At 64.7% G+C, this 22,596-nt stretch overlaps 6 protein-coding genes across 6 annotated transcripts; 4 read left to right on the top strand and 2 right to left on the bottom strand.

Moving 5' to 3' along the window:
• Positions 1–112: 112 nt before the first annotated feature.
• Positions 113–12,234, top strand: CHLRE_17g708500v5 (uncharacterized protein). The gene has a single exon (XM_043072040.1). The coding sequence runs from the start codon at positions 356–358 to the stop codon at positions 11,414–11,416; it is 11,061 nt and encodes a 3,686-aa protein (XP_042914499.1). The 5' UTR covers positions 113–355; the 3' UTR covers positions 11,417–12,234.
• A 2-nt stretch (positions 12,235–12,236) lies between these two features.
• On the bottom strand, positions 12,237–12,882 carry CHLRE_17g708550v5 (uncharacterized protein). The gene has a single exon (XM_001691493.2). The coding sequence runs from the start codon at positions 12,847–12,849 to the stop codon at positions 12,460–12,462; it is 390 nt and encodes a 129-aa protein (XP_001691545.1). The 5' UTR covers positions 12,850–12,882; the 3' UTR covers positions 12,237–12,459.
• Positions 12,883–13,102: 220 nt separating this feature from the next.
• On the top strand, positions 13,103–14,414 carry CHLRE_17g708600v5 (uncharacterized protein). The gene has a single exon (XM_001691641.2). It carries the CDS (start codon positions 13,157–13,159, stop codon positions 13,616–13,618), a length of 462 nt encoding a protein of 153 aa, XP_001691693.1. The 5' UTR covers positions 13,103–13,156; the 3' UTR covers positions 13,619–14,414.
• Positions 14,415–14,466: 52 nt separating this feature from the next.
• On the bottom strand, positions 14,467–15,602 carry CHLRE_17g708650v5 (uncharacterized protein). Its single transcript, XM_043072041.1, has one exon. The coding sequence runs from the start codon at positions 15,514–15,516 to the stop codon at positions 15,205–15,207; it is 312 nt and encodes a 103-aa protein (XP_042914500.1). The 5' UTR covers positions 15,517–15,602; the 3' UTR covers positions 14,467–15,204.
• A 120-nt stretch (positions 15,603–15,722) lies between these two features.
• Positions 15,723–18,223, top strand: CHLRE_17g708700v5 (uncharacterized protein). Its single transcript, XM_043072042.1, has one exon. It carries the CDS (start codon positions 15,796–15,798, stop codon positions 16,201–16,203), a length of 408 nt encoding a protein of 135 aa, XP_042914501.1. The 5' UTR covers positions 15,723–15,795; the 3' UTR covers positions 16,204–18,223.
• A 429-nt stretch (positions 18,224–18,652) lies between these two features.
• On the top strand, positions 18,653–22,588 carry CHLRE_17g708750v5 (uncharacterized protein). Its single transcript, XM_043072043.1, has 7 exons — positions 18,653–19,474; positions 19,742–19,894; positions 20,047–20,116; positions 20,253–20,300; positions 20,488–20,623; positions 20,889–21,147; positions 21,308–22,588. The coding sequence occupies exons 1-7, from the start codon at positions 19,351–19,353 to the stop codon at positions 21,460–21,462; spliced, it is 945 nt and encodes a 314-aa protein (XP_042914502.1). The 5' UTR covers positions 18,653–19,350; the 3' UTR covers positions 21,463–22,588.
• Positions 22,589–22,596: the final 8 nt, after the last annotated feature.

Here is a 22,596-nt window from a genome sequence, read left to right on the forward strand (position 1 = left end):
GTTGCCGTGGCGCTGGCGTGGGGTTTGCACGACATGGGCAGGAGGATGGATACAATGGCGTAACTCCCGTGTCCCATTGATGTGCGTTTCTCGTTATGAGACATGGTCTCTATCTTACTTGCGTATCAGCAACCAGTTGCGGGACCATAAAACTGCCCTTGTGTCGTGTGTTCACATCCTAGTCTCCACCTCCCGCAACAACGACGGATACAACATTTCTTAGCTGCACGACTATAACAATATGCACAGCGCGAGCTGCTCGCTTTGCTGTTCAGCCGTGATTGGTGGCGCCTTGGCCTTGTCGTGGTTGACCGGCGGCGAGCGCTCCTCTGCAACTGTCTCACATGAATAGATCATGCGCAAATCAGGGCCCGTCAGCGATTCAAGAGAGGCGGCATTGGTGCACCCAGGGCAACCGGCGGAGCTCACCCGAGCCTGCGACGCTGCAGCCCCGCAACGGCATGAGCAGGCCGCACTGGTGTTGCCTGAGGACCCCTGGGCGCTCGGCGAGCAGCCGCTCACGTCAACTGGACGCAGCGCTGCAGGCGCTACAGTGACGCCCCCGCATGCTGGTGGCGCGCCGAGGGCTGCGCATGCTGCTGCGAGTGATTTATGCAGCGGCGGCTGCGGCGGCGGTCATGATAGTTGTGACCGCGCGGGGACCACGCCAGGCCTGTCGCGCGCTGAAATTAAGGCGCTGCTGATGCGGGCGTTCCCGCCAGACTCCTGCAACCGCACAGCGGAGGAGGCCCACCGGCTGTACCGTGCAGTGGGCGCGCACCTGTACAGCGCCCCACAGCTGGCGCCGCTCGGCCCCATGGCAGCGCTGCTGCGGGCCACGGCGGCGGGGGTGCGTGAGGCGCTGCCGCACGCGGAGAGGGAACAAGCGCGGGATGCGCTCAGGGCACGGCTGCTGAGGGGCTGTGCACAGGGCGGCAGCGCGAAGGGCGTGTTCGTGCTGTCGTCCGTGCCGGGGGAGGGAGCAGCCATGGCAGGACCGGCAGCAGCGGCAGCAGCGACAGGAGGCCTGGCAAAGTCGGGGGTTGACAGCCCTGAGCCTGCCGAGTTGGTGGTCCGCATGGACTTGAGAGCTCTGCGGCAGGCGGCGTCTGCTGGCGCGGCGCCCCACACGGTGGCTGCTGCGCCCGCTTCGCCAGCGCCACCAGCCTCGCCAGCGCCGCCGGCCCTGGCACCACCACCAGCGCCGACACCGACGCCCCTGCCTGCGTCATTTCCTTCTCGCACGGAGATCAAAGCGCAGCTTAAGATGGCGTTCCCGCCCGACCCCAACCGGCCCGCCATTGACGAGGCACACCAGGTCTACTGCGCCGCCGGCAGGTACCTGGCTGTGGTCAGGTCGGAAGGGTTGTCGCTGCGTACGCTGGCGTCATCTTTGCGTCACTGGCTGCCGGTTGCGGAGCGCTCTCAGGCGCTGCAGGTGCTGAGGTCGCGGCTGCAGAGGCGCGGCGTGGCAGCAGGCAGCCCGAGGGGCGTGTTCGTGTTCGAGCAAGTGACGCCGGCGGCAGCCGTGCCCGGACCTACAGCATCAGCATCAACCGCAGCCGTCGCAGCAGCGATAGCTGGAGGAGAGGCAGCCGGGGGCTCGGAGCAGCTTGCGGCCAGCACAATGGTCGAGGAGTGGGTACGGCTGGATTTGCATGCGCTGTGGCGGGCTGCGGCCGCCGCCGCCGCGCCGCCGTCAGCCGAGCAATTGGAGGCAAATCGCGTGTTTGACCACGTTGATGCCGCTTTCCCGCTCGACTCCCAGGACGAGGACAGGTCAGCTTGTATGCTGGCCTACCGCAGCGCCGCCACCTGGCTGTATTGCGAGCACAGCGGCGATCCCGCGCGGGCGACGCCGCTGGCAGACCTCGAGAGGGCCGTGCGCCCCACGCTGCCACAGCCCTGGCGGCACCTGCCGGCTCTGCGGAAGCAGCTGCGATTGCCCGTGACCAGGGGCGTGTTTGTTGTTTCAAGCCTTGGTGTGGAGGGGCGTGGCGGCAGCACCACACAGCCTTGCCTGGTGCGTCTGGACTTGACAGCCCTGAGGCGGGCGGCGGACCTGGGGAGCGTGTGGGCCACAGCGCCGGCGCCTACCGCGAGTGCTGCGGCTCCGGTGGCGGCGCCTGCGGGTGCGGTGGCGGCGCCTGCGGCTGCGGTGGTAGCGCCTGCGGCTGTCGCGGCTGCGCTTGCAGCAGGTGTTGGTGCGGGAGCTGCGGCTGTGAAGCAGCTACCAGTGGCAGCTACCGGGGCGACGGCGGCGGCAGGGGCCCCCGCCATATGGCCGGCTTCTGCGACCGTCGAGGCCGCCGTCACGGAAGTCGATGCGCTGCTTGCTGCCGCCTTCCCACCCAGCCCCAACACGCCCGCCGCAGATAAGGCTCATGCGGCGTACCGCGCTGTTGGGGCATGGCTGGCGACCAACCCGCGGCCTGCCACAGGCCACATGGCGGCGCTGCTTCCAGAGGTGGCGGCGGCGGTGCGGCAGCGCCTGCCTTCTGCGCTTCGCCCCTTGGCGCTGCTTAAGCTGAGCTTGAAGCGCGGCGGTCCTGCGGCTGGCGGGGCTAAGGGCGTGTTCGTGGTGACGCCAATGCCGGCTGCGGCACCTGGCGCGGCCGGCGCGGGGAAGCAGCTGGATCTCGTGCGGCTGGATGTGGCAGCGCTGAGGCGGGCTGCGGGGATGGAGGCGGCCTGCTCAACAGATGTGGTGACTCGGACTGCCGCTTCCGGTGCCAGTGCTGCCGCTGGTGTCACAGCTGCTGGCGGCGCTGTGGCCACCAAGCAGGCGGCGCAGGCTGCGACGGAGCCTGCCACCTCTGAACCGAGGCGCTCGCATAGCCCGGGGCAGGACCAGGGGCAGGGACAGGAACGTGTGAAGCGGGGGCTGTCAGCAGCAGCCACGCGCTCCGTCGGATCCGGCGATTCCGGCAGTCCCACAGCCGCTGCTCCCTCGGTTGCGCCCAATGCTACAGCATCCACGCCGGCATCCACTTCCGCATCCGTGCCGGTGCGCACAGCCCCTGCTGAGGAACCTGAGGACCTTGAGACGCTGCTCGCGGCTGCCTTCCCAGCCGACCCCGCCCACGAGGCCATTGACGAGGCGCACGCGGCGTACCGGGCGGTCGGCTCCTACCTGGCCGGCGTCCCGCACACGGCACAGCACGGCCCGCTGGCGGCGCTCCTGTGGGACGTGGCCGCCGCGCTGCGCCCTCAGCTGCCGCCGGCGCTGCGGACGCTTACGACGCTGAAGGCGCGGCTGATGCAGGGCGGGCGGGCGCCAGGTGGCGCTCGCGGCGTGTTCATCATGGGCCAGATCGTGATGGGAGGCGGCGGGCAGCAGGCGGGCGGCCCGGAACACTTGGATGTCGTGCGGCTGAGCGTGGCGTCGCTGCGGCGAGCGGCGGCACCAGCAACAAAATTGGCGGCAGCGGGTGCTGATGCAGCGGCGGCGGAGCCTGGTGGCGGTGGTGCTGCTGGGGCACCCGCGCCGAAGGCAGGCGAGCAGCAGGCGCAGGAGCAGCAGCCGGCAGCCGTGACGGCTGCGCCAGTTGACGCCGTGGCGACTGTATCCACTGACGCGCCCTCGGCCGCTGCAGCCTCGGGGTCGGTGTCAAAGACGGCATCCCCCGGCGCCGCCTCCACGGACCTTGACGCGCTGCTTGCTGCCGCCTTCCCACTCAGTCCCAACACGCCCGCCACAGATGAGGCTCATGCGGCGTACCGCGCTGTTGGGGCATGGCTGGCGACCAACCCGCGGCCTGCCACAGGCCACATGGCGGCGCTGCTTCCGGAGGTGGCGGCGGCGGTGCGGCAGCGCCTGCCTCCTGCACTTCGCCCCACGGCGCTGCTTAAGCTGAGCTTGAAGCGCGGCGGTCCGTCGGCTGGTGGGGCCAAGGGCGTGTTTTCGGTGACTGCGGCTCCTGGCGCAGGCGCTACAAAGAAGCAGCGGCTGGACCTTGTGCGCCTGGACGTGGCCGCGTTGAGGCGGGCGGCGGCGGCGGCGGCGGCGAAGGAGGCGGCGGGCGCTAGCAATGGTGCTGACGGTGGCGTCCGCCAGGCTGGCAGCGTTCAAGGCACAGAGAAGCCGCCGGGGGCTGCAACGGCACCGGCTGGAAGCTCCGGTGCGAGCGGCTCTGTCAGGTCCGCGCCCGCGGCCGTGGCGGTGGCGGCAGAAGGGCAGCCGCAGGGCCAGCAGGCGGAGCACCCGCAGCAGCAAGCCGTGTTGCCGGCCATGCCAACTCAAGCCGCCTCCACCACGGCCACCGCCGGGCCCATGCCTTCGTCGTCTGCAGCTGTGAAGGCGGCTGCGGTCAGGAACCTTGACGCGCTGCTTGATGCCGCCTTCCCACCCAGTCCCAACACGCCCGCCACAGATGAGGCTCATGCGGCGTACCGCGCTGTTGGGGCATGGCTGGCGACCAACCCGCGGCCTGCCACAGGCCACTTGGCGGCGCTGCTTCCAGAGGTGGCGGCGGCGGTGCGGCAGCGCCTGCCTCCCGCGCTTCGCCCCACGGCGCTGCTTAAGCTGAGCTTGAAGCGCGGCGGTCCTTCGGCTGGTGGGGCTAAGGGCGTGTTCGTGGTGACGCCAAGGCCGACTGCGGCACCTGGCGCGGCCGGTGCGGGGAAGCAGCTCGATCTCGTGCGGCTGGATGTGGCAGCGCTGAGGCGGGCTGCGGGGATGGCGGCCGCACCGGCGGCAGCAGTGCCGGCAGCCGCAGCCGGACCCACGGCTAGTGGCTTGCAGTGGCAAGGGCAGCAAGTTCCGGGGACTGGAGCGGGCAGGACTGCAGCCGCCACCACCACAGTTGCTGCCGCAGGCCGGGCCGCCGCAGCCACGTCAAGTCTGCCAGCGGCGCCACGGGGCATATCCGCAGAGGCGGCGGCGGCAACCGACCTTGACTTGCTGCTCGCCACCGTCTTTCCGGCCTCGAAAAAGCGGTCCGTAAACGTGGCGCATGGCATTTACCGGGCCCTCGCGCCCTGGCTGGCGACGAATCCACGGCCGCAGCATGGTCTTATGGCAGCGATGATGCCAGACGCTGTGGCAACATTGCAAAGGGTGCTGCCGCGCCCTCATCGTCCATTGCCGCTTGCGCGCTTCCTGCGCCAGCTGGACATGTCAAACGGCGTGTTTGTTGCCGAGCCTGCAACGGGGCCCCTGCGGCTCGGAAGCACGAGTATCCAGCACTATGTTGTGCGACTTGATGTGGGGAGGCTGCGGGAGCTGGCGTCGGCAGCCGAGGCGGGTGGGGGCGCGGCGCAGCCTGCATCCACCGCCGCCAGTACCGCCTTGCCACTCGGCCCGAAGGCGAAGACACTGGCTGCTGACAGCACGCCATCCGCGCCCGCGCAAGCTGCACCCGAGGCGTCGGCGCCCTCCCCTGCGCCCACGCCGGCGCCCGCATCCACCGGCCTCACGGCTGTGGCTGCCTCGGACATCGCGGCCCTCCTGGCCGCCGCCTTTCCCATCAGCAGCCACGGCCAGACCGCGGGATCGGCACCTTCCGGAGCCCCTGGGCAGCGGGACGAGGCACATGCCGCCTTTCGCACCGTCGGCGGTTGGCTAGCCACTAGCCCGCAGCCCGAGCTGGGGCAAATGGCGGCGCAGCTGCCTGACCTGCTGGCTGCGCTGCGGCCGGCACTGCCCAGATGGCTGCGCATGCCAGTGCCGCTGAAGCTGCGGTTGGCGCGCAATGACGCGCTCGGCGGCGGGCGCGGCGTATTCGTGGTGAGCGCACTGAAGCGCACGCGGAGCGGCAGGGCTGCGGGCGCCGGCAGCGGTGTTGGAGGTGAGGCTGCGGGCGCGGGTGGTGGCGCCGGCGGCGGCATGGTGGACGCAGTGAGGCTGGACTTGGAGATGCTGCGAAGGGTCGCGGCGGCGACAGCAGCTGCGGAGGCGGAGACAGCGGCGCAGGTTGCCGGGCAGGGGGCCGTGGCGGATGCAGCGCCGGCGGCACCTGACGTGCAAGCAGACGATGCTACAGCCTCGCCGGCAGTGCAGCCGCCTTGCAAGTCAGCCGCCTCTGTCGACGCCACCGCCGCAGCGAGAGCCGACGCCGCTGCGGATGCTGCAGCTGCTGTCGCGGCGGCGGTGGAGGATGCTGGAGTGGCCACAGCTGCGCGCGGGAGCCAGAGCTGCGCGAGCGGCTGCAACCTCGGCAACCTTGGCAGCTCGGGTGCAGTTCCCGGTGACACCGAACAGCAGCAGAAGCGGCAGCAGCAGGCGCTACTGCGCAAGGACCTGTCCGAGCTGGTGGATGCCGCTTTCAAGGATCCCGCCGTGATGTGGTGCCCCTGGGAGTGGGAGGAGGTTGGGCAGACGGACGGCCAGCCGCCGCTTGTTATCTTGCCGGCCTACGGCGCCCAGGATGACATGTGCAAGGCCGCCGCACGGCGCCTGGCGGCGCGCCTCGCGGACGGCGCGCTGCCGCAGGCGCCGCTGCGCCGGCTGATGGAGGACCTGCAGCGCTGCGAGCGGGACCTTATGCGCGGCGTCAAGGTGGCCAGCTTGCGAGCTGCGCTGCTGGGCATGACTGGCTGCATCTTCACGCCTGTGACGCTGCCGCCGTCGAGCGACGGTTGGGCGGGTGGCGGCGGCGGTGATGCTGGCGGCAAGGGCTGGGTCAGCGAGGGCGTGCGGCTGCATGTGCGGCGTCTGGCTATGCGGGTGTTAGAGCGTATGGCCTGGCCTGAAGCCTCTGAAGAGCACCTACACGATATCACGATGACCGCATTCGAGGAGTCCATGGCGCCAGTGCCCGGTGGGAGCAGCAGCCCTCAACACACGCAAGTCGCGCAATGCATCGGCCGCATCCTTGCCAGCCGCTGGGCGGACCGCCACCAGCCGCTCGCGCTGCGCGAGGCGCTTGCGGTGCTTGAGCAGGCCAGCAAGGCTGCGGGCGTGGCGCTGCCGGCGTGCCTGAGCCCTGGCAGCCCGGCTAAAGAGCAGCTGTACCGGCTGCGTCTCATGCTGCGCTCCCTCAAGGAGTCTGCGTTGCGCCTGCGCGACCAGGACACCGTATTGCTGCACACCAACTTGTTGCTGCATGCCACTGATTCGAGGACTGCGGAGCAGCGCCGGCGTGCCTGGGATGAGGCGGCGGCGCTGCTGACGGCTGATGACGTGGCAGGCGCAAGGGCCGCCACAGGCAGCGCCACAGGAGTCTCACCGTCCTTGGCGGCAACGTCAGGCACCAGCAAGCCCGGCAGCAAGGCCGGGCCATTGGCAAGCGACGCCGCCTGGCTGGCTGCAATGGAAGTGGCGGAGGCGGAGCTTATCAGGGCCCGTGTGGTGGAGGCTGCCCACGCACTATACGCCGGCAGCTCTGAGGCTGACTGCATCAGGCGCACGGCGGTGCGCCTGCTGCTGCGCGGCCGGCCCTTGGCAGAGCCACGACTGCGGCTGGACGTGTTGACAGAGCTGGTGCGCCGAGCGCTGCGTGGCAGTGTGCCCGGGCTGCCGACACCTCCGGCCGCCGAAGGAGCGGCGGCGGCGCTTGAACTAGCGGAGCGCGTCGACAGCGGTGTCCTGCGGCGGGCGCTGAACCGGAGCGAGTTCAGCATTCGACCTGTCGGCGGCGACGCGTTGAAGCTCGAGGCGGATGCCGGGCAGAAGGTGAATCGCGCTGGCGGCACGGGCGTCGCCGGCGGCAGTGGGGCGGCGGGTGTAGCAGCCTCAGATTTTGGCGCGCCACTGCCGTCGCGCTTGCTTGTGGTGCTGCACCGGCGGCGGCTGCGCTTGCGGATGCGAATCAGGCAGCTGGTGGAGGCCGGCGGCATGCTGGAGCTTGAGTCGTTGCTGCGGGCGGAAGCGGAAGCGGAAGGCGCGGGCGAAGTGGCAGGCACCGTATGGGAACTGCTGGAGACCATGCCCGAGGAGGAGATGCAGCTGGCGCCGGCAGCTGCGGCTGCGGGCGCACCTTTGGGAGATGCGGCGGCAACGGCGGCGGCAGCGAATGGCTGTATGGGTGTAGCGGCGGCGCAGCAGGCGTTGGTACACCCGGTTGGTGCGGATGGCGTTGGTGGGGAGCCCACTGCTGTGGCGGAGCCTGCGTCCGTGTCGGCGTCCGACGGCCCTAGGGCTGCGCCACAACCGCAGCTTGCAGCCACCGGCGACAGTGCAGTTCCCACCGCTCGGCCACTGCTGCCAGCGTTGCCAGCTGTTGCAGCCAAGGCCACTACAGCTGTGGCGGATGCGGCTACGTGTGCCTGGGAGACTCTTGCCAGACACGCCTTCGGTGACTTGCCTCTGCTGACAGAGGGCGCAAGCCTGCCCGAGGCTTTCCACGTGGCTGCGACGATTGCGGGAGCCCAGCCGCCGGGGGCGTGGCAGGAGGTGTGCACGCGGCCAGGCGCCGGCCGAGCAGGCAGCTACGACACCGGCAACAGCGGCAGCGGTGCGGTGCGGCGCGCGCCGTTGGCCGCGCTACTGCCGGCACTGCGCGAGGCTGTGGGGGTTACTCGGCAGTCGGAGGAGGCGGAAGTCGCGGAGCAGCTGCGGGGCGTTGCGGCGGAGCGCGGCGGCGGCTACGATGGCGTATTTGAGCTGCAGCCGGCAGCAGCGCCGGGCGGCGGCGCGGGCGCAGGTGCGGGCGCCGTGGAGCCGGGGGCGCCGGGCGGGGAGGCTTCGCCAGGGCAGGAGCGGCAGGAGCGTCAGGAACAGCTGTGGGTCACCCTGCGCGCGGCCCGCCTGGCGGCAGCGGCGCTGGCGCGACTGGAGGCCGCGCGGCGCGCGTGCGAGGTGCAGCGGCTGCAGGCCCTGCCAGCGGCGGCCTACGTGGACCCTCGGGATGGGGACGTGCCCGAGTCAAATCCCGCTGCTCGGCTCTGCTACTTCGCCGCTAACTTCCTCCTGGACTATGACAGCCCGGACTATGGCCGCGGGGCCTGCCTGCTGCCGGAGCTGCTGCGAGTCATCAAGTACGCGAGCAGCGAGTCTGGGCTGCAGGTGGCACCAGCCGGGCTGAACGCCAAGACGCTGAAGTCGCTGCTGCTACAGCCCGGGAGCGGCTGTAGCAGCGAGGCCGCTGAAGGCAGCAGCGGCAACAGTGGGAGTGGCAGCGGTACCGATGGTGCAGGGCCAGGCATCTTTGAGCTGGTCTCGGTGCCGCGTCCTGCCGCCGCGGCTGGCGCCGGTGGCGGCGGCAGTCGGTTAGAGCTGCACCTGGTGCGGTTGAACCTGCGCGCGCTTGGGGAGGCGGCAGAGGCTGCTGCCGATGCGGTGGCTGCATCGTGCACGGCGGATGTTGTCACGCGCCTGGAAGACAACGGAATGCAGGAGGCATGGATTCGTGACCTTCGGCCTATATTCTTGGGACCGCACGACAGCAGCAGCAGCAGTACTCACCAGCTGCTGCAGCTGCAGTTTGCGGCGACGCTCGCCGCCGCCAGCGAAGCTGTTGCCCAGATCTTTCCCTTGTGGCCGTCCATGTCACCCCGTGTGCCATTTGGCACCGCTCTGCGGCTGGTGCGGCGTAGGCTGCTGAGCAGCCCCGACACACAGCAGAGCGAGTGTTGTGCTGAGCTGCAGCGGCTGGTGGATGCGGGTGCGAGTGTGGGTGCGGATGGGAGTGAGTTGCAGCGTGTGCTGACGGCGCCGGTGGCCCTGGCTGGAGGCTCAGGGGAGGTGCAGCTTTTCCGGCTGCGCCAGGCGCGCTCCAACGCCATCACCAATGCCAGTGCCAGTGCCAATGCCAGTGCCAGCACCAGTGCCAGCACCAGCGCCAGCGCCAGCGCCAGCACCGGTGTGGGTGCAAGAGTGGGCCGTCCTGGCGTTGCGGGTGCAGGTGCAGGCGCAGGGGGCGCGGCCAAGGGCCAGGAGCAGGAGGAGGATGGCTTGCTGTTGGTGCTGGACCGCGGCGCACTGGTGCAGCTGGCGGCTGCGGCGATGCGGGCCGAGGTACTGGCTGCCGCGGCCACACTTGGCGTGAGCGAGGCTGCGGGAGTGGGCAGGGCCACGGACCAGGCGCAGTTGCGACCAGCTACACCGGGGGGTGCAGAGGGCAGCGCGGACGACGAGGCTGGCGCCGGAGCAGCTCAGGCCGCGGCTGCGGACACCACATCGCAGGCATTGCCCGCAGCAGAGCAACAGGGCCGGACCCGAGCTGCCAGCTCCGCCATTGCCGTTGCGGCTGAGGGGAGCGAGATGCCGCTGGGACCTGCACATGCGCACCGCGTCAGCCGGCAGCCCTGCCAAGTCGCCTCGCCTTTGCCCATCCCCGTGCCTATCCCCGAGCCCACTCCGGAGCCCGCCTCAGTGGCAGCTTTGGAGGCCGCAGCGCCACCCGGTGTACCTGCGCCTCCGGCTGCGCCAGCGGCGTCTGCCGCTGGCGCAAGTGTTCCCCTCGCTGTCAGCGCGTCAGCAGCCACAGCCTCCGCCTCAGGCGGTGCGTTCGCGCTGTCAACAGCGCCCCAACGCCAGGACGCGGCAACGGCTACGGATGAGGAGTTGGCCGCTGGCAACGCCTGCAGCGCGAGCAGCGAGATGGTGCTGTCGGCGCCGCTGCCGGCGGCGGCCGTGTGCGTCATCACGGACCTGCACGGCCCCGACATGCACCGCATGCTGCGGCACTGCGCCGCCAGCCGCCACGTGGGTCTGGCTGTCCTGGCCAGCGGCGGCTGCTGCCGTAGCGGCGGCGGCAGTAGCAGCGGCAATAGCAGCGCAGCAGGAGACAGTAGCGCTGGCGACAGCGGGCTCCTCCGCGCCGTCGCGTTGTACGCACCGGCTGCTGCAGGTGTGGCTGCGTCAGTCCCGGCAGAGGCCACGGTGTATGTTGTGGATATCTGCGCCTGTGCAACACGCCAAGGGGCCAGTGCCGCGAGCGGGGCGACACCTACAACAGCAGCAGGGCAACGTGCTGCGGCGGTGGGCTCTCTGCTGGGCAGCCTGCGGGGGCTGCTGGAGGACCCGGCGGTGGCCAAGGTGGTGCACGGCTGCGAGCAGGTGCGGGCACTGGAGGTCGCAGCCGCAGGTGTGCCGGCCAAGAGCGGCAGCGGCATGCGGCTTAGCGTGGAGGGGCTGCGTGACACGCGGCCTGTGCTGGAGGCTGTGGCTCGCATGTGTGGCACCTGGGCGGTGCCGCACGGCCCGGGCCTTTTAGTGACTGCGGGCTCCAAGGACGCCGCGGAGCCGGTGTCGCGGCTGCGAGGCGTCCTGGGCGGTGCCGGCCTGTGGCGGGACCGGCCCGAGCTGTGGGTTGCGCTGGATACACAGGCAGCGTGGGATTGGCAGAGTCCTGAGCAGGATGAGGCCGCTGCTGCTGCGCCCGGGCCGGCGGCAATGGCAGTGGATGTGGCTGCGGCCGCTGCTGCGGCGCGGCACCTACCTGAAGCATGGGAGGCGCTGGTGGCCGAGGCGTTCCCCTGGGCTGCACTGCACGCACCGATCTGCGAGATGCAAAAGCATAGATGGGTTTGATAAATGGTGTGAAGGAAGCGTGGGGATCGCATGCAGACATGTTGTGTCGTCTGGAATCTAGCCACGTGACATTGAAAGGTCTTTGTGGTGAATTGTGTGACATAGGCTGACGGGTTCTGGCGGGTCCATGTGATCGGAAGGAGGGGCGGTCTTAGCCACTCACAGTACCGAGAGACATGAACACGCAGGTGTGGGGAAGCGGAGCTGGCCAATGCCCCAAGTTGGGAAAGTAGCTAGGCACAGGCCCTGGGAGTCCTCTGATGTGAAGGCGCTGTACTGCTGTATGGGTTTGGAGTCAACGGGGATAAGCAGAGTACTGAGCTGGATTGCAGCATACGGTAACAAGGCGCCCGAATGGCTGTATACCAGGCAGGAGTAACGGTGCCAGGCAGCAGCTGGGTTGGGGCTTTATGACGAGAGTGGACATGACGGCCATGGCAGCAACGGTAGTTTGCTTTGGCTTGGGTTAAAGAGGCAGCGGTATCTGTGAGTGCGGGTGAGTGTGATGTACCAACTACCAAGCCAGCAAGAGTGCCGCAAGCAGCACATGCGTCAATTGCCCAGGCATACTTCCGCACTACCATATGTGAGCGAGGGGAAGTGGCCCAGGTCCTTAGCACGTTGCGAGCGGCAAGACGACCCGCTGCAGCCTCGCGCGTACTTTTAGACCCCACTGTTCTCCACTCTCCGTCTGTGCTTGCCCGTGACACCGCTCCCTCACGGGCACCCCCCCCCCTCCCGGCTCTTTAATAGGCTCCGAGGGCGTTGAGGTCCCCCCGGATCGCCCACTGCCACGCCGTGTCAACCACGTACTTGCACAATTTGACCTCGCTACTCTCCACACTCCATCTATGCTTGCCCGTCACACCACTCCCTCGCTGGCACGCCCCTCTCTCCCGGCTCCTAATATTCCAGTAGCATCCGAGGGCGTTGAGAGGCCTCGCCCCCCCGTATCGCCCACTGCCACGCCGTGTCAACCAAGTGATGGTGGTGTTGAGAAACACCGAGTTTGTTGATGAATGCAAGTCGATAGTACGAGTCGCTTAGGCGGTCTCCTCGCCCTTGCCGCCCTTGGTCTTCTTGGGCAGCAGCACGGCGTGGATGTTGGGCAGCACACCGCCCGAGGCGATCGTCACCTCGCCCAGCAGCTTGCCCAGCTCCTCATCGTTGCGGATGGCCAGCTGGATGTGCCGGGGCACGATGCGGTTCTTCTTGTTGTCGCGGGCGGCGTTGCCGGCCAGCTCCAGCACCTCAGCGGTAAGGTACTCCAGCACAGCGGCCAGGTACACGGGCGCGCCGGCACCAATGCGCTCGGCGTACTTGCCCTTCTTCAGGTAGCGCGCAATGCGGCCAACAGGGAACTGCAGGCCGGCCTTGGCGCTGCGGCTCACGGCCTTCTTTCCCGCGGTCTTGCCCTTGCCGCGACCAGCCATTGTACCGAGTTTGGGGTTCTTGAAGAACGAGGTTATGAGGTCGGAGTGTGAGTATAGTGAGCGTTGTGAATATAATGAGCGTCCCCTGTGTTTATATGCAGCAGGCCCGAAAACGCAGCACCTCGCCCTGGCCAGCCGGTCAACGCAGTCAACGCTCCCCGGCGGTTGGGTCAAACAACCGCTCTCCTCGCCCTGGCCACCCCGCGACCAGCCGAGCTCCCTCATAAGCTGCCTGTTCTCGCATTTATTTCCTCAACCCCGATACTCTGTTACATTTCTGCTTTCAGAGCTCCCAAATCTAAACACAATGGCCCCCAAGAAGGACGAGAAATCCGCGACTCAGGAGGCCGGCGCCGAGGCCCCTGCCAAGGCCGAGGCCAAGCCTAAGGCCGAGAAGGCCGCCAAGAAGGCCAAGAAGGAGCCCTCCAAGAAGGCTGCCAAGGAGCCCAAGGGCGACGGCGAGAAGAAGGATAAGAAGAAGAAGAAGAGCGCCGTGGAGACCTACAAACTGTACATCTACAAGGTGCTCAAGCAGGTGCACCCTGACACCGGCATCAGCAGCAAGGCCATGTCTATCATGAACAGCTTCATCAACGACATCTTTGAGAAGGTTGCCACCGAGGCATCCAAGCTGAGCCGCTACAACAAGAAGCCTACCGTGACCTCCCGCGAGATCCAGACCGCCGTGCGCCTGGTGCTGCCCGGCGAGCTGGCCAAGCACGCGGTGTCGGAGGGCACCAAGGCCGTGACCAAGTTCACCTCGGGCTAAGCGCCCTCTGGATGGACGCCTGTGCTAAGTCTCGATTCAAAACTCGGTGTTTCTCAACACCACCACACTGCCAAACGCACTTGGCCTGGGATGGGAAGTGGCAGGGAGTGCGAGATGGGGCAGGGGTAGGGACATGCGGGGCCTTATGTTCACCTGCGATGCGCAATGGCAGGGACAGGTACCACAGTGTCAAGAGGCAGGCGGGCCGCGGGGGAGCTAGGAGTCCTTGGTATACTGGCGATGGTGATGGTACCATGGCCCAACCAACATGGACATGATTGACTGCACGCTGCTGCCACAAACCAATTATACGGTACACAAGAACGCACGCACTCTTCAACTCCTTTAGGTGGGACAGGCAACAAGCAGCGGCACGGACTTGGGGCGTTGTTGCGTCTGGGAGCGTGTGCCCACGCGCACACGCTCACTTGGGAGTTGGGACGGGGTGGGAGACGATATGCCTGAAGGGACGGGCTAATGCTACAGCGTTAGCAGTTTGCTGGGCACGAACCGAGGCCAGCCCCGGAGGCCCCTGCACACGGGCGGCCAACAGGAAGATGGGCCGTGGCTGACAGGCCAGGCCACTGAGCTCAGGAGCTGTGTGTGCAGTCAAGCCAGTGGTGTCTGATGCACCGACACCGTAAGCTATGCTTGAGTGCTCCTGGCCACGGGGTTACGGTGTTTGAGGGCAGTGGGACTCTGGCTCAGGCGGCACATGCACAGTGACAAGATGTGTGTTCCCCTCGCATGGGAAAACTGGGCTACGCCCACGCCACGTCTCTAGTCCTGTATAGTCTGAGGCCGCAAGCGTCTACCATCATCTCCCGGACATACGGTGGCCGGGGTCGGTTTGTACAGGCACGGCCCGCCATGCGTCCAGCCACGTCCCGCTGCCAAGCACAAGCACAGCCAGTAATCAACCAAACAGCAGGAAATCCTCTATCCACAACGCTCCTCACTGCTTCGGCCTACCACATACTGCACAGTGCTATGCTCGCCAGCAAAGACCCTAACCAGACACCGGCCGGCCTCAACCTGCGCGCCGGCGATGCTTCTAGGGCGCCGCCGCGCTGTCCTCCACGTGGCCTTGCTCGCCCCCTCCGCTACGCGCCTGCACGCCGCAACAGCTGGGCCCAGGGTCGCTGCCGCCAGGCCCTGTGCCGCTGCTGCTGCTGGTGCCAGGCCCTCCCCCACCACATCGCCGCTATCACCGCGGCGCAGGGCCGCAGGCCGCGCTCTACCAAGCAGCATCTCCATCAGCGCGTACCGCATGTTCGTCGAAGAGTTGGCGTCGCCCTGTCTTTGGCTCAGGCAGAACATGCACAGTGAAAAGGTCTCAGGAGCTGGCTGGCTTGCAGGGCACCGAGAGGGGACGGGGGAACTTGGGGTTCAGGACGGGAGAACTGGGAGGTAGTGGGGACACTGTGCACCTGGTGCACATGCGAAGGAGCACAAGCCCGAGGTTTGAGGGTGGTGTTGGGAAACACCGAGTTTGTTTGGAGGGCCTGGCACGCCGCACAGGCCCCGCTTCCCCCAGAAAAGGGAGGACGGGGTGAATGCGATGTGCGCACGGATGTAGGAGCCGCTTAGCCACCGAAGCCGTACAGGGTGCGGCCCTGGCGCTTGAGCGCATAGACCACGTCCATGGCGGTCACGGTCTTGCGGCGAGCGTGCTCGGTGTAGGTGACCGAGTCGCGGATGACGTTCTCCAGGAAGGTCTTGAGCACTGTGCGGGTCTCCTCGTAGATAAGGCCGCTGATACGCTTCACACCGCCACGGCGAGCCAGACGGCGGATAGCGGGCTTGGTAATGCCCTGGATGTTGTCGCGAAGCACCTTGCGATGGCGCTTGGCGCCGCCCTTGCCCAGGCCCTTGCCGCCCTTGCCACGTCCGGACATGTTTGCTGGTTTGTTGGAATTAGAAAGAAGATGAGTGGGTAGTGTTTGACAAAGAAGCAGTGGGCGGTTATAACAGGGCGCTCGGGGAGGGCAGGATCCAAGTCAACGACCCGGGTGAGGCGTTGACCAGACACCAGTGAGTCGGCCAACGCCGTGTGCCGGTCAACGCCTCACCCTGGCCATTGACCAGTCGGCGCCCTTTTTACCCAGAAGGAAAGTCTCATATAGAACTCAAAAGTAACTTTTATCTTCAAATTTCTTCTGTAAACTTCCAACAAAATGGCCCGCACCAAGCAGACCGCGCGCAAGTCCACCGGTGGCAAGGCGCCCCGCAAGCAGCTGGCCACCAAGGCCGCTCGTAAGACCCCCGCCACGGGCGGTGTGAAGAAGCCTCATCGCTACCGCCCCGGTACCGTGGCGCTGCGTGAGATCCGCAAGTATCAGAAGTCGACTGAGCTGCTCATCCGCAAGCTGCCGTTCCAGCGCCTGGTCCGTGAGATTGCCCAGGACTTCAAGACCGACCTGCGCTTCCAGAGCCAGGCCGTGCTGGCGCTGCAGGAGGCCGCTGAGGCCTACCTGGTGGGCCTGTTCGAGGACACCAACCTGTGCGCCATCCACGCCAAGCGTGTGACCATCATGCCCAAGGACATCCAGCTGGCCCGCCGCATCCGTGGAGAGCGCGCCTAAGCGTCACTGCTTGCTAGTGCTACCCCTTTCTCCGGCATGACGCACAACAAAAACTCGGTGTTTCTCAACACCACCTGGATCTTAATGGGTTGGGATGGGGCGGGGCATTGCAGGGAACCCCGGCCCGGCTGCGTGTCCGAAAGATTGCATTGGTTACAAGAGGGACTTGCTGACGCGAGTCCGAAAGGATGACGTGTCGCTTGCGGGCAGCAATGCCTGGCCGTCAGTCACGCCAGCCAAGTGTCCGTTCAATCCAGTGGTCAAGTGCAGCACTCCAAGCCGCAGCCCCACTGCTGCTTCCTGCCGATTGCCCAAAGCCACGCTCCTCTCGAGCCGTAATCCATCACAACTAGCCACGAAGCCGTGGCACGGGAATAGGGGAGATATGCCATCGAAGACTTGATGCACCGATTCTGTCGGCACCAAACTCAATACTGGCACAAACCGCGAGTGGCACCCATTACCGTAGTATTTAGTAGGGCTTATTGATCGCAAATAGGCTGCGGGTCAAAGCTGCGGCGGTAGCGCAGCCCTGGCGACTGCGGCGGCGGCGGCGCAGGACCTGGCGGCGGCGGCGCAGCGCAGGGCAGCAGTGGCGGCATGCATGTGCGTAGCAGAGGGGCAGGCAAGGCCACGTGGATGAGGAGAGCGCGACGCCGCCCTAGAAGCGGCGCCGGCGCGCAGGTTGAGGCCGGCCGGTGTCTGGTTTCCTGGCGAGCATAGCACCGCACAGTATGTGGTAGGCCGCAGCAGTGAGGAGCGTTGGGGATAGAGGATTTCCTGCTGTTTGGTTGATTACTGGCTGTGCTTGTGCTTGGCAGCGGGATGTGGCTGGACGCATGGCGGGCCGTGCCTGTACAAACCGACTGTCCGGGAGATGAGGCAGACGCTTACGGCCTCAGACTAGACAACATGTAACCATGCAATCTAGGCAGGACTAGAGACGTGGCGTCGGCGCAGCCCACGTTTCCCATGCGATGGGAACCACATATCTTGTTCATAATCCTCTCGCCCCATCTTGTCGAGCCCCTTCATGCCGTGCAAGTACGCGGTTCCAGCCCCTTTCGCCAGCGGCGGCGGCCTACCTCTGGAAGGTGCAAGCCCCAGGGGCGGGGATAGAAAGCTCAGGTTCTTACCCCATGCTCAAAACTAGAGAGCATCATGCAGGATTGCAGGTGCTTTGAGTCGTTTTAGTCTTCCCAGGGGGTGTCTGGTGAGGGGCCGCCAAAGTTGGGGGTCGATGTCGTCCCTGGGGGTCCGCCGGGTTTCGGGAGCCTGTCCTGGCGGATTTCGGGAAGCACCCCATAAGCAGAACTAGGGGCCAAACGCAGCACAACGAGGCTAGTATGTGAACGCTATGCCGTTTTAAGCGCAAACCAAGTGTAGGAGGGCTGAGTTGCGCGTCCTGGCGTGGACATGGCAAATGTCCCCACGTTCGACACAAGCTCACTGACACGGCTGGGCTCTCAAGCGCTGGTACGCATGAATTTATGTCTGACAAGGCTGCCGATGCACACTGTCCATTCGTCACGCGGCTGGCGGCAGGGAGCGCGGGGTGGGCTGGGCCGAGGGGAATTCCATGGATCCCGCCTGTGACCGAAGTCTCGGAATAGGACCGCTGATGGAACGGAGTGATAGTGCTCGTCAAGAGGAGTCGGTTGACACCACTTGGGTATAAGTTGGAGGGTTTTTTTACCCCTAAACAACAAGGTTTTGTCCGGGGGGGGGGGATGGTCATCCCCTCAAGGGGAGTCCCGGGGGATTTCGGGGCATGGGGTCTGACACTTTGCTTCCTGCCCCCCTTGCAAGCCCTGCCAATCAGGATATCTTATTTCAGGAGTCACTGGGTGTACTGCACTCAACGCAGAGCCCGACTGATAGACATAGACAGACATGTGACAGGCTTTACAGGGAAGCGCCCGTAAGGCAGACCTGAGTAAGAGCTTTGTTTTGTTCGTAAGCTTCGGGGCACAAATGAACCTGCAGGTTCTACCCTGATGACCTGTAACACTCCTAGGTCATCAGGGTAGAACCTGCTCCCAATTCTCGTCTGCCCACGCGGCTTTCAGTTCTCCGTCCAGCACGGTCCAGCTGCGCACAACCGCCCTCAGTTCGCCCACCACCGTCTCCCCTGCTCACCAACGACCGTGTCAGGCAGGGGAGGGGGGACGGCAAGGCACGGTTCGAAGAGGAAGACTGGCAGACAGCAGGTACATCTGGCCTGGATCTGCGTGGCTCACGGCGTGCCTGCGGGAGGCCCCAAAGCGCAACCCACAAAACCAGCTGCTGCGGGCGCCGCTTTCCGGAACCCTTCCCCACCCACTGCTAGTTTGGAACAACTGTGACCATGCGCTCCTTGAAAGCAGGGCCCTGAGCGCAGAGATTGCGGGTTAGGTATTTGTCATATGTAAGCTAGCCCAAACGCGAGTCTGAGCGACTCGAGTACCAGGAGATGCCAACCGTGGCTTGCGAGCGCTGCTCTTTCCAAGTTGCGTGAGCTGACGACAATGATATTATTGCACAGATGGCATGGCGTGACGCTCTTGGTCCCGTTACTTTAAGCGCGTGGAGCGCTTGCACTCGCCGCGAAACTCCTGTGTCACCGATAGATTCTCCAAGCTGGGCTTTTCAGACAAACTGTCTTTGTAGTGATGATAGGTTGACGCGTCTGTGTAAGGAGCTTCGCCCCCGACTTGCCGGGTTATTTTGGCGGCCAACTGCCGCAACAAGAGGCGAAGTTCTCGCGTTCGACAGTGAGCGCACAAGGGCTCATATGATTTTTGCTGTAGAATACACAGGCAACAATGTCGCACACAGGTTCGACTAGACACGAAGCCGTGGCGCAGAAAGGCGCGGCAAAACCGTGATGGCAAAGCCGAGCGCGAAAGCTGCACGGCGCAAATTGGCAGCGCTTTACCTCAACACAGGCGCATAGCATCAATACAGGCGAATTTGCTACCATTTTGAACTGTGCCTCTTCGCCCGACTTGCGAGCTAGCGCGCTGGATCCACTCTCGTACACTCGTTTGAACTGCCCTGCCTGCGAGGTGCCTTTAAAAAGCTGCGACGTCGCCTCAATTGTATATATTGACCGTGTGAGCACCTGACGTCGCAAGGTTCCCTACCTTGTGATAAGTGACATACACTATGGCTCGCTCGCTTAGTCGCGCTGGGCCACTGGCCATCCTTCTCGTGCTCTTCTTCAGCGCTGAGCTGGCCAAGGCCGCTCGCCTCACAACCATCCTAGACGATCACAGCGAGTCAACCAATGGTGAGCAGGTTACCCGGGCGATTAGCGCGTGTCGCAGTCCTTGATGTCGAGTGCGCGCGTCGGCGGGAAAACCGGGCGCTTCTTTTTAGATCCTCAGATTGCGTCGAGGATTGGCATTCAAACTGAATTGCTCGTAGCTGCTATATAATTTGACTCTATGACCGTCGCGGCGATGATACGTGCGCAGTCGGGGGGCACTCGACTAAATTGACAGCCACTGCCTTTGGTCCCTCTGCTAATCCATCTGAACTGTATGTGCCCTTGCAGACCTTCCTACTGATTCCATCGATACCGTCCTCGAGACCGTCTCTGACACCGCCGAGGTTAACGACGTCGTGCGCCGCTTCCTGGACACAGCCGTGGGTGCTTACCCGCCGCCCCCGTCCCCCGAGCCCCCTCAGCCCCCCGCACCCCTCGATGGTAGGTGATGGTGTAATGTCCTAGCTTTGTTGAGAACGGGCCGTGAAGAAGTTGCGTTGTTTACATCATGCTATGGCATCCTCACTGCCTTGTTCATATTCCCCAGTTCCTTCACCTCACCACTATCGCATCTCCACTATGTTATGGCACAGACTCCCTCTACATTGACTTCATCGACATGCCCGCTCAAGGCGCCAAGGGCACTGAGGGCAGGCCCGCCAAGTAAGTTTCCGACCTGGTGCTATCCTCCGAGATTGCGATTGCAGCTGCACGTCGTTTAAACCGCCAGGTACACGGTTGTAAATCCTAGTGCTTTGAACCTGAAGCCCCGGAATGTTGCTTACACCCGCCACCACAGGGATCTGGTCTGGTTCGATGATGAGGACTTCTACGACCAGCTGAAGGGGTGAGACAGTGGGCTGGATTGAGTGCCCGCCATGCAGCCACCCTTCCACACCATGTCGCTGTTAGGCATGCTGTGGCCTTTGCTTCAGACGCTTTTTGTTGTCTGGTGGCCTTAGCCTGGTAGCCCGGTACCCATTCATGCCATACGCCTCATGTCGTAATCCTCTGCATGCCTTCCCTTCTCACAGCTACAAGCCTCTGCAGCTGGTGGCTCGCCCCAAGCGCGCCGACTGCAGCAACCGCCAGTGCCAGAGGTGCCTGGGCGCCTGGAAGGCGAGCGAGAAGCAGGACACGGTCTACGTCTTCTTCCGCGACCCCGTGCAGGTAGGTCGTTGCGCGTGTGCGAGTGTGGGCCCATGCGCCCTGAAGGCCTCCCTGGGAGGGGTTTGGAGTAATGTGCGCATGTACGGAGCGGAGGATAGAGCGCACACATAGAGCACGGTATCCTCTGAACACGTCGCAGCGCACACATGACCCGCTCCCTGCCCCGTGTGAGATCGTGGTCGAGTGACTGTGTGCAAGGGAGCGCTGCCTCACTGACGCCCCTCGCCTGTACCCCGTGTTCATCCTTCCTCACCACCATCTGCAGATTAGCAAGATCTACATCAAGCAGCTTCTGAACCCCGGCGTCGCCATTGTGCAGTTTCTGAGGTGGAAGGCTCCCCAGAAGGGTTCCACCAAGCCCCGCGGCGGGGCCATCGTGCTGAACCAGACCACCGACTCCACCAAGTGCGGCGAAGTGCTGACCGTTGACGTCCCGCCTGAGGTTAGCGGCATCGACCTCACCCCTCTCAAGCGCGGCAGCGCCAACAGGATCAGGCCTATTGCCCTGGGTGCAACCGCCGTGGGTGAGTGTGCCGGGAGTACGCCCCGCGGGACCGTGCGTTTCAAACTCGGACTGCTGGTTAGTACTGGTAGCAAGGTTTCCTCCGTACTTATAAGCAGATGCAATGTAACGTGCCCGGTAGAGGTCCTCACGGTACCTGGCCTTTCCCTCTTGCCTCACAGGCGGCGTCCGCGTCACCATCATTCGCCCTCCTGGTGTGGGTCCCGACTACGGCCCGTGGATTGAGGACATTCACTTTGACGGCCGCGCCCTGTACCCTGAGGACGCCTCCATCTACGACAACTACCGCCTCTACAACTCCACAACTTCCAACTAAACCCCCTACTCCACTTCGCTGTCATGGTCCGGCATTTGCCTCCATCACGGTACGAAGATTGGTTGCGAACATAAATTTAGGCTGGACTGCCGTACATAGCGCACGGGGCATCCATGAAGTAAGGACTGTATTAGCCCTTTGTACAGCGAGCCTCCTGGCTCGAATGCTTGATGCATGCGTCGTGCAAGGTGAGCTGGACATCTGAATGCACGCGCATCCGCGGCAACAGGTCCCTGGCAGCTGTGTGTTGAATTTGTTTGAGTTGTATGACCAAAATTCGTGATGGTTGAACAGCAGTTGTGAGCAGTGCTGAATCTCTTGGTTGCCATTCGCTCAAACTCATGCGATTGAGAGGTGCAAAGAGTGCCGTGAGTGTGCATGCCAGTTCGCATGGGTAGGAACTTGTACATAGTACACTTTGGCATTGGAGTTTGGAAGTCGCATTGCAGGCGTGGGTTGGCCATGGAGTTGCGCAGAGTGGGTGTTGTTGGCGCCACCGCGTCATGTGTCACGGCGCCATCGCGCCTGAGTGCAGGTGATTTCAAAAGACGTTATAGGAGGGGCAGGCGGCGTGGGCAGGCGGGTACAGCTACCAAATGACGGAACTGGGTAGGCAGGAAAGTAGGAACGAGCGGCAGGTACGCTGCTGACATGGTACCACGCTAGTGTTGGCGTGCACTTCTGACGTGGGTCTGTAGGTAACTTGGCACGCTCCATATTGATTTTTCGTGACCCTTGAACCTGTTTAGTGAGACGAGTGTGACTGTCTATGAGTTGCCCATGGCACGTGTGTCCACCTGCGTGTTCCAACGTAGCGTCAGGCAAATTAGAGTACGTTCTGTACTATCCCCATCACAATCCCATGCACGCCTTCGCGCATGCAACTTCACCCCTCATGCGCTGACGTCTTAAGTCTTCTGTTGTTTTTGCGGGGGATACATGGTACACCACGTTCGGTTTTCCGTGCCGACACAGTTGGGTGCCGCGTAGTTATTGTCATCATGCGCACAGTCGGTTTTCCGTGCCGATGCGCGATGGCGCGCAGTGAGCGCAGTTATGTTTGTGTGAGTACCACATCCACCCTTGACCTTCCGCGTCCGGTCAAGTACTGTAAACAATAACCGGAGCACGCCA

The sequence above is a fragment of the Chlamydomonas reinhardtii genome, chromosome 17, assembly GCF_000002595.2.
Source record: "Chlamydomonas reinhardtii strain CC-503 cw92 mt+ chromosome 17, whole genome shotgun sequence".
Taxonomy (NCBI): domain Eukaryota; kingdom Viridiplantae; phylum Chlorophyta; class Chlorophyceae; order Chlamydomonadales; family Chlamydomonadaceae; genus Chlamydomonas; species Chlamydomonas reinhardtii.

Bases quoted from the DNA above. Each gene is read 5' to 3' on its own strand.
- CHLRE_17g708500v5 (XM_043072040.1), top strand. From the start codon at position 356: ATGCGCAAATCAGGGCCCGTCAGCGATTCAAGAGAGGCGGCATTGGTG.
- CHLRE_17g708550v5 (XM_001691493.2), bottom strand. From the start codon at position 12,849: ATGGCTGGTCGCGGCAAGGGCAAGACCGCGGGAAAGAAGGCCGTGAGC.
- CHLRE_17g708600v5 (XM_001691641.2), top strand. From the start codon at position 13,157: ATGGCCCCCAAGAAGGACGAGAAATCCGCGACTCAGGAGGCCGGCGCC.
- CHLRE_17g708650v5 (XM_043072041.1), bottom strand. From the start codon at position 15,516: ATGTCCGGACGTGGCAAGGGCGGCAAGGGCCTGGGCAAGGGCGGCGCC.
- CHLRE_17g708700v5 (XM_043072042.1), top strand. From the start codon at position 15,796: ATGGCCCGCACCAAGCAGACCGCGCGCAAGTCCACCGGTGGCAAGGCG.
- CHLRE_17g708750v5 (XM_043072043.1), top strand. From the start codon at position 19,351: ATGGCTCGCTCGCTTAGTCGCGCTGGGCCACTGGCCATCCTTCTCGTG. The intron at 20,117-20,252 runs GTAAGTTTCCGA...CCGCCACCACAG, and splicing joins ACTGAGGGCAGGCCCGCCAA to GGATCTGGTCTGGTTCGATG. The intron at 20,624-20,888 runs GTAGGTCGTTGC...CACCATCTGCAG, and splicing joins TCTTCCGCGACCCCGTGCAG to ATTAGCAAGATCTACATCAA.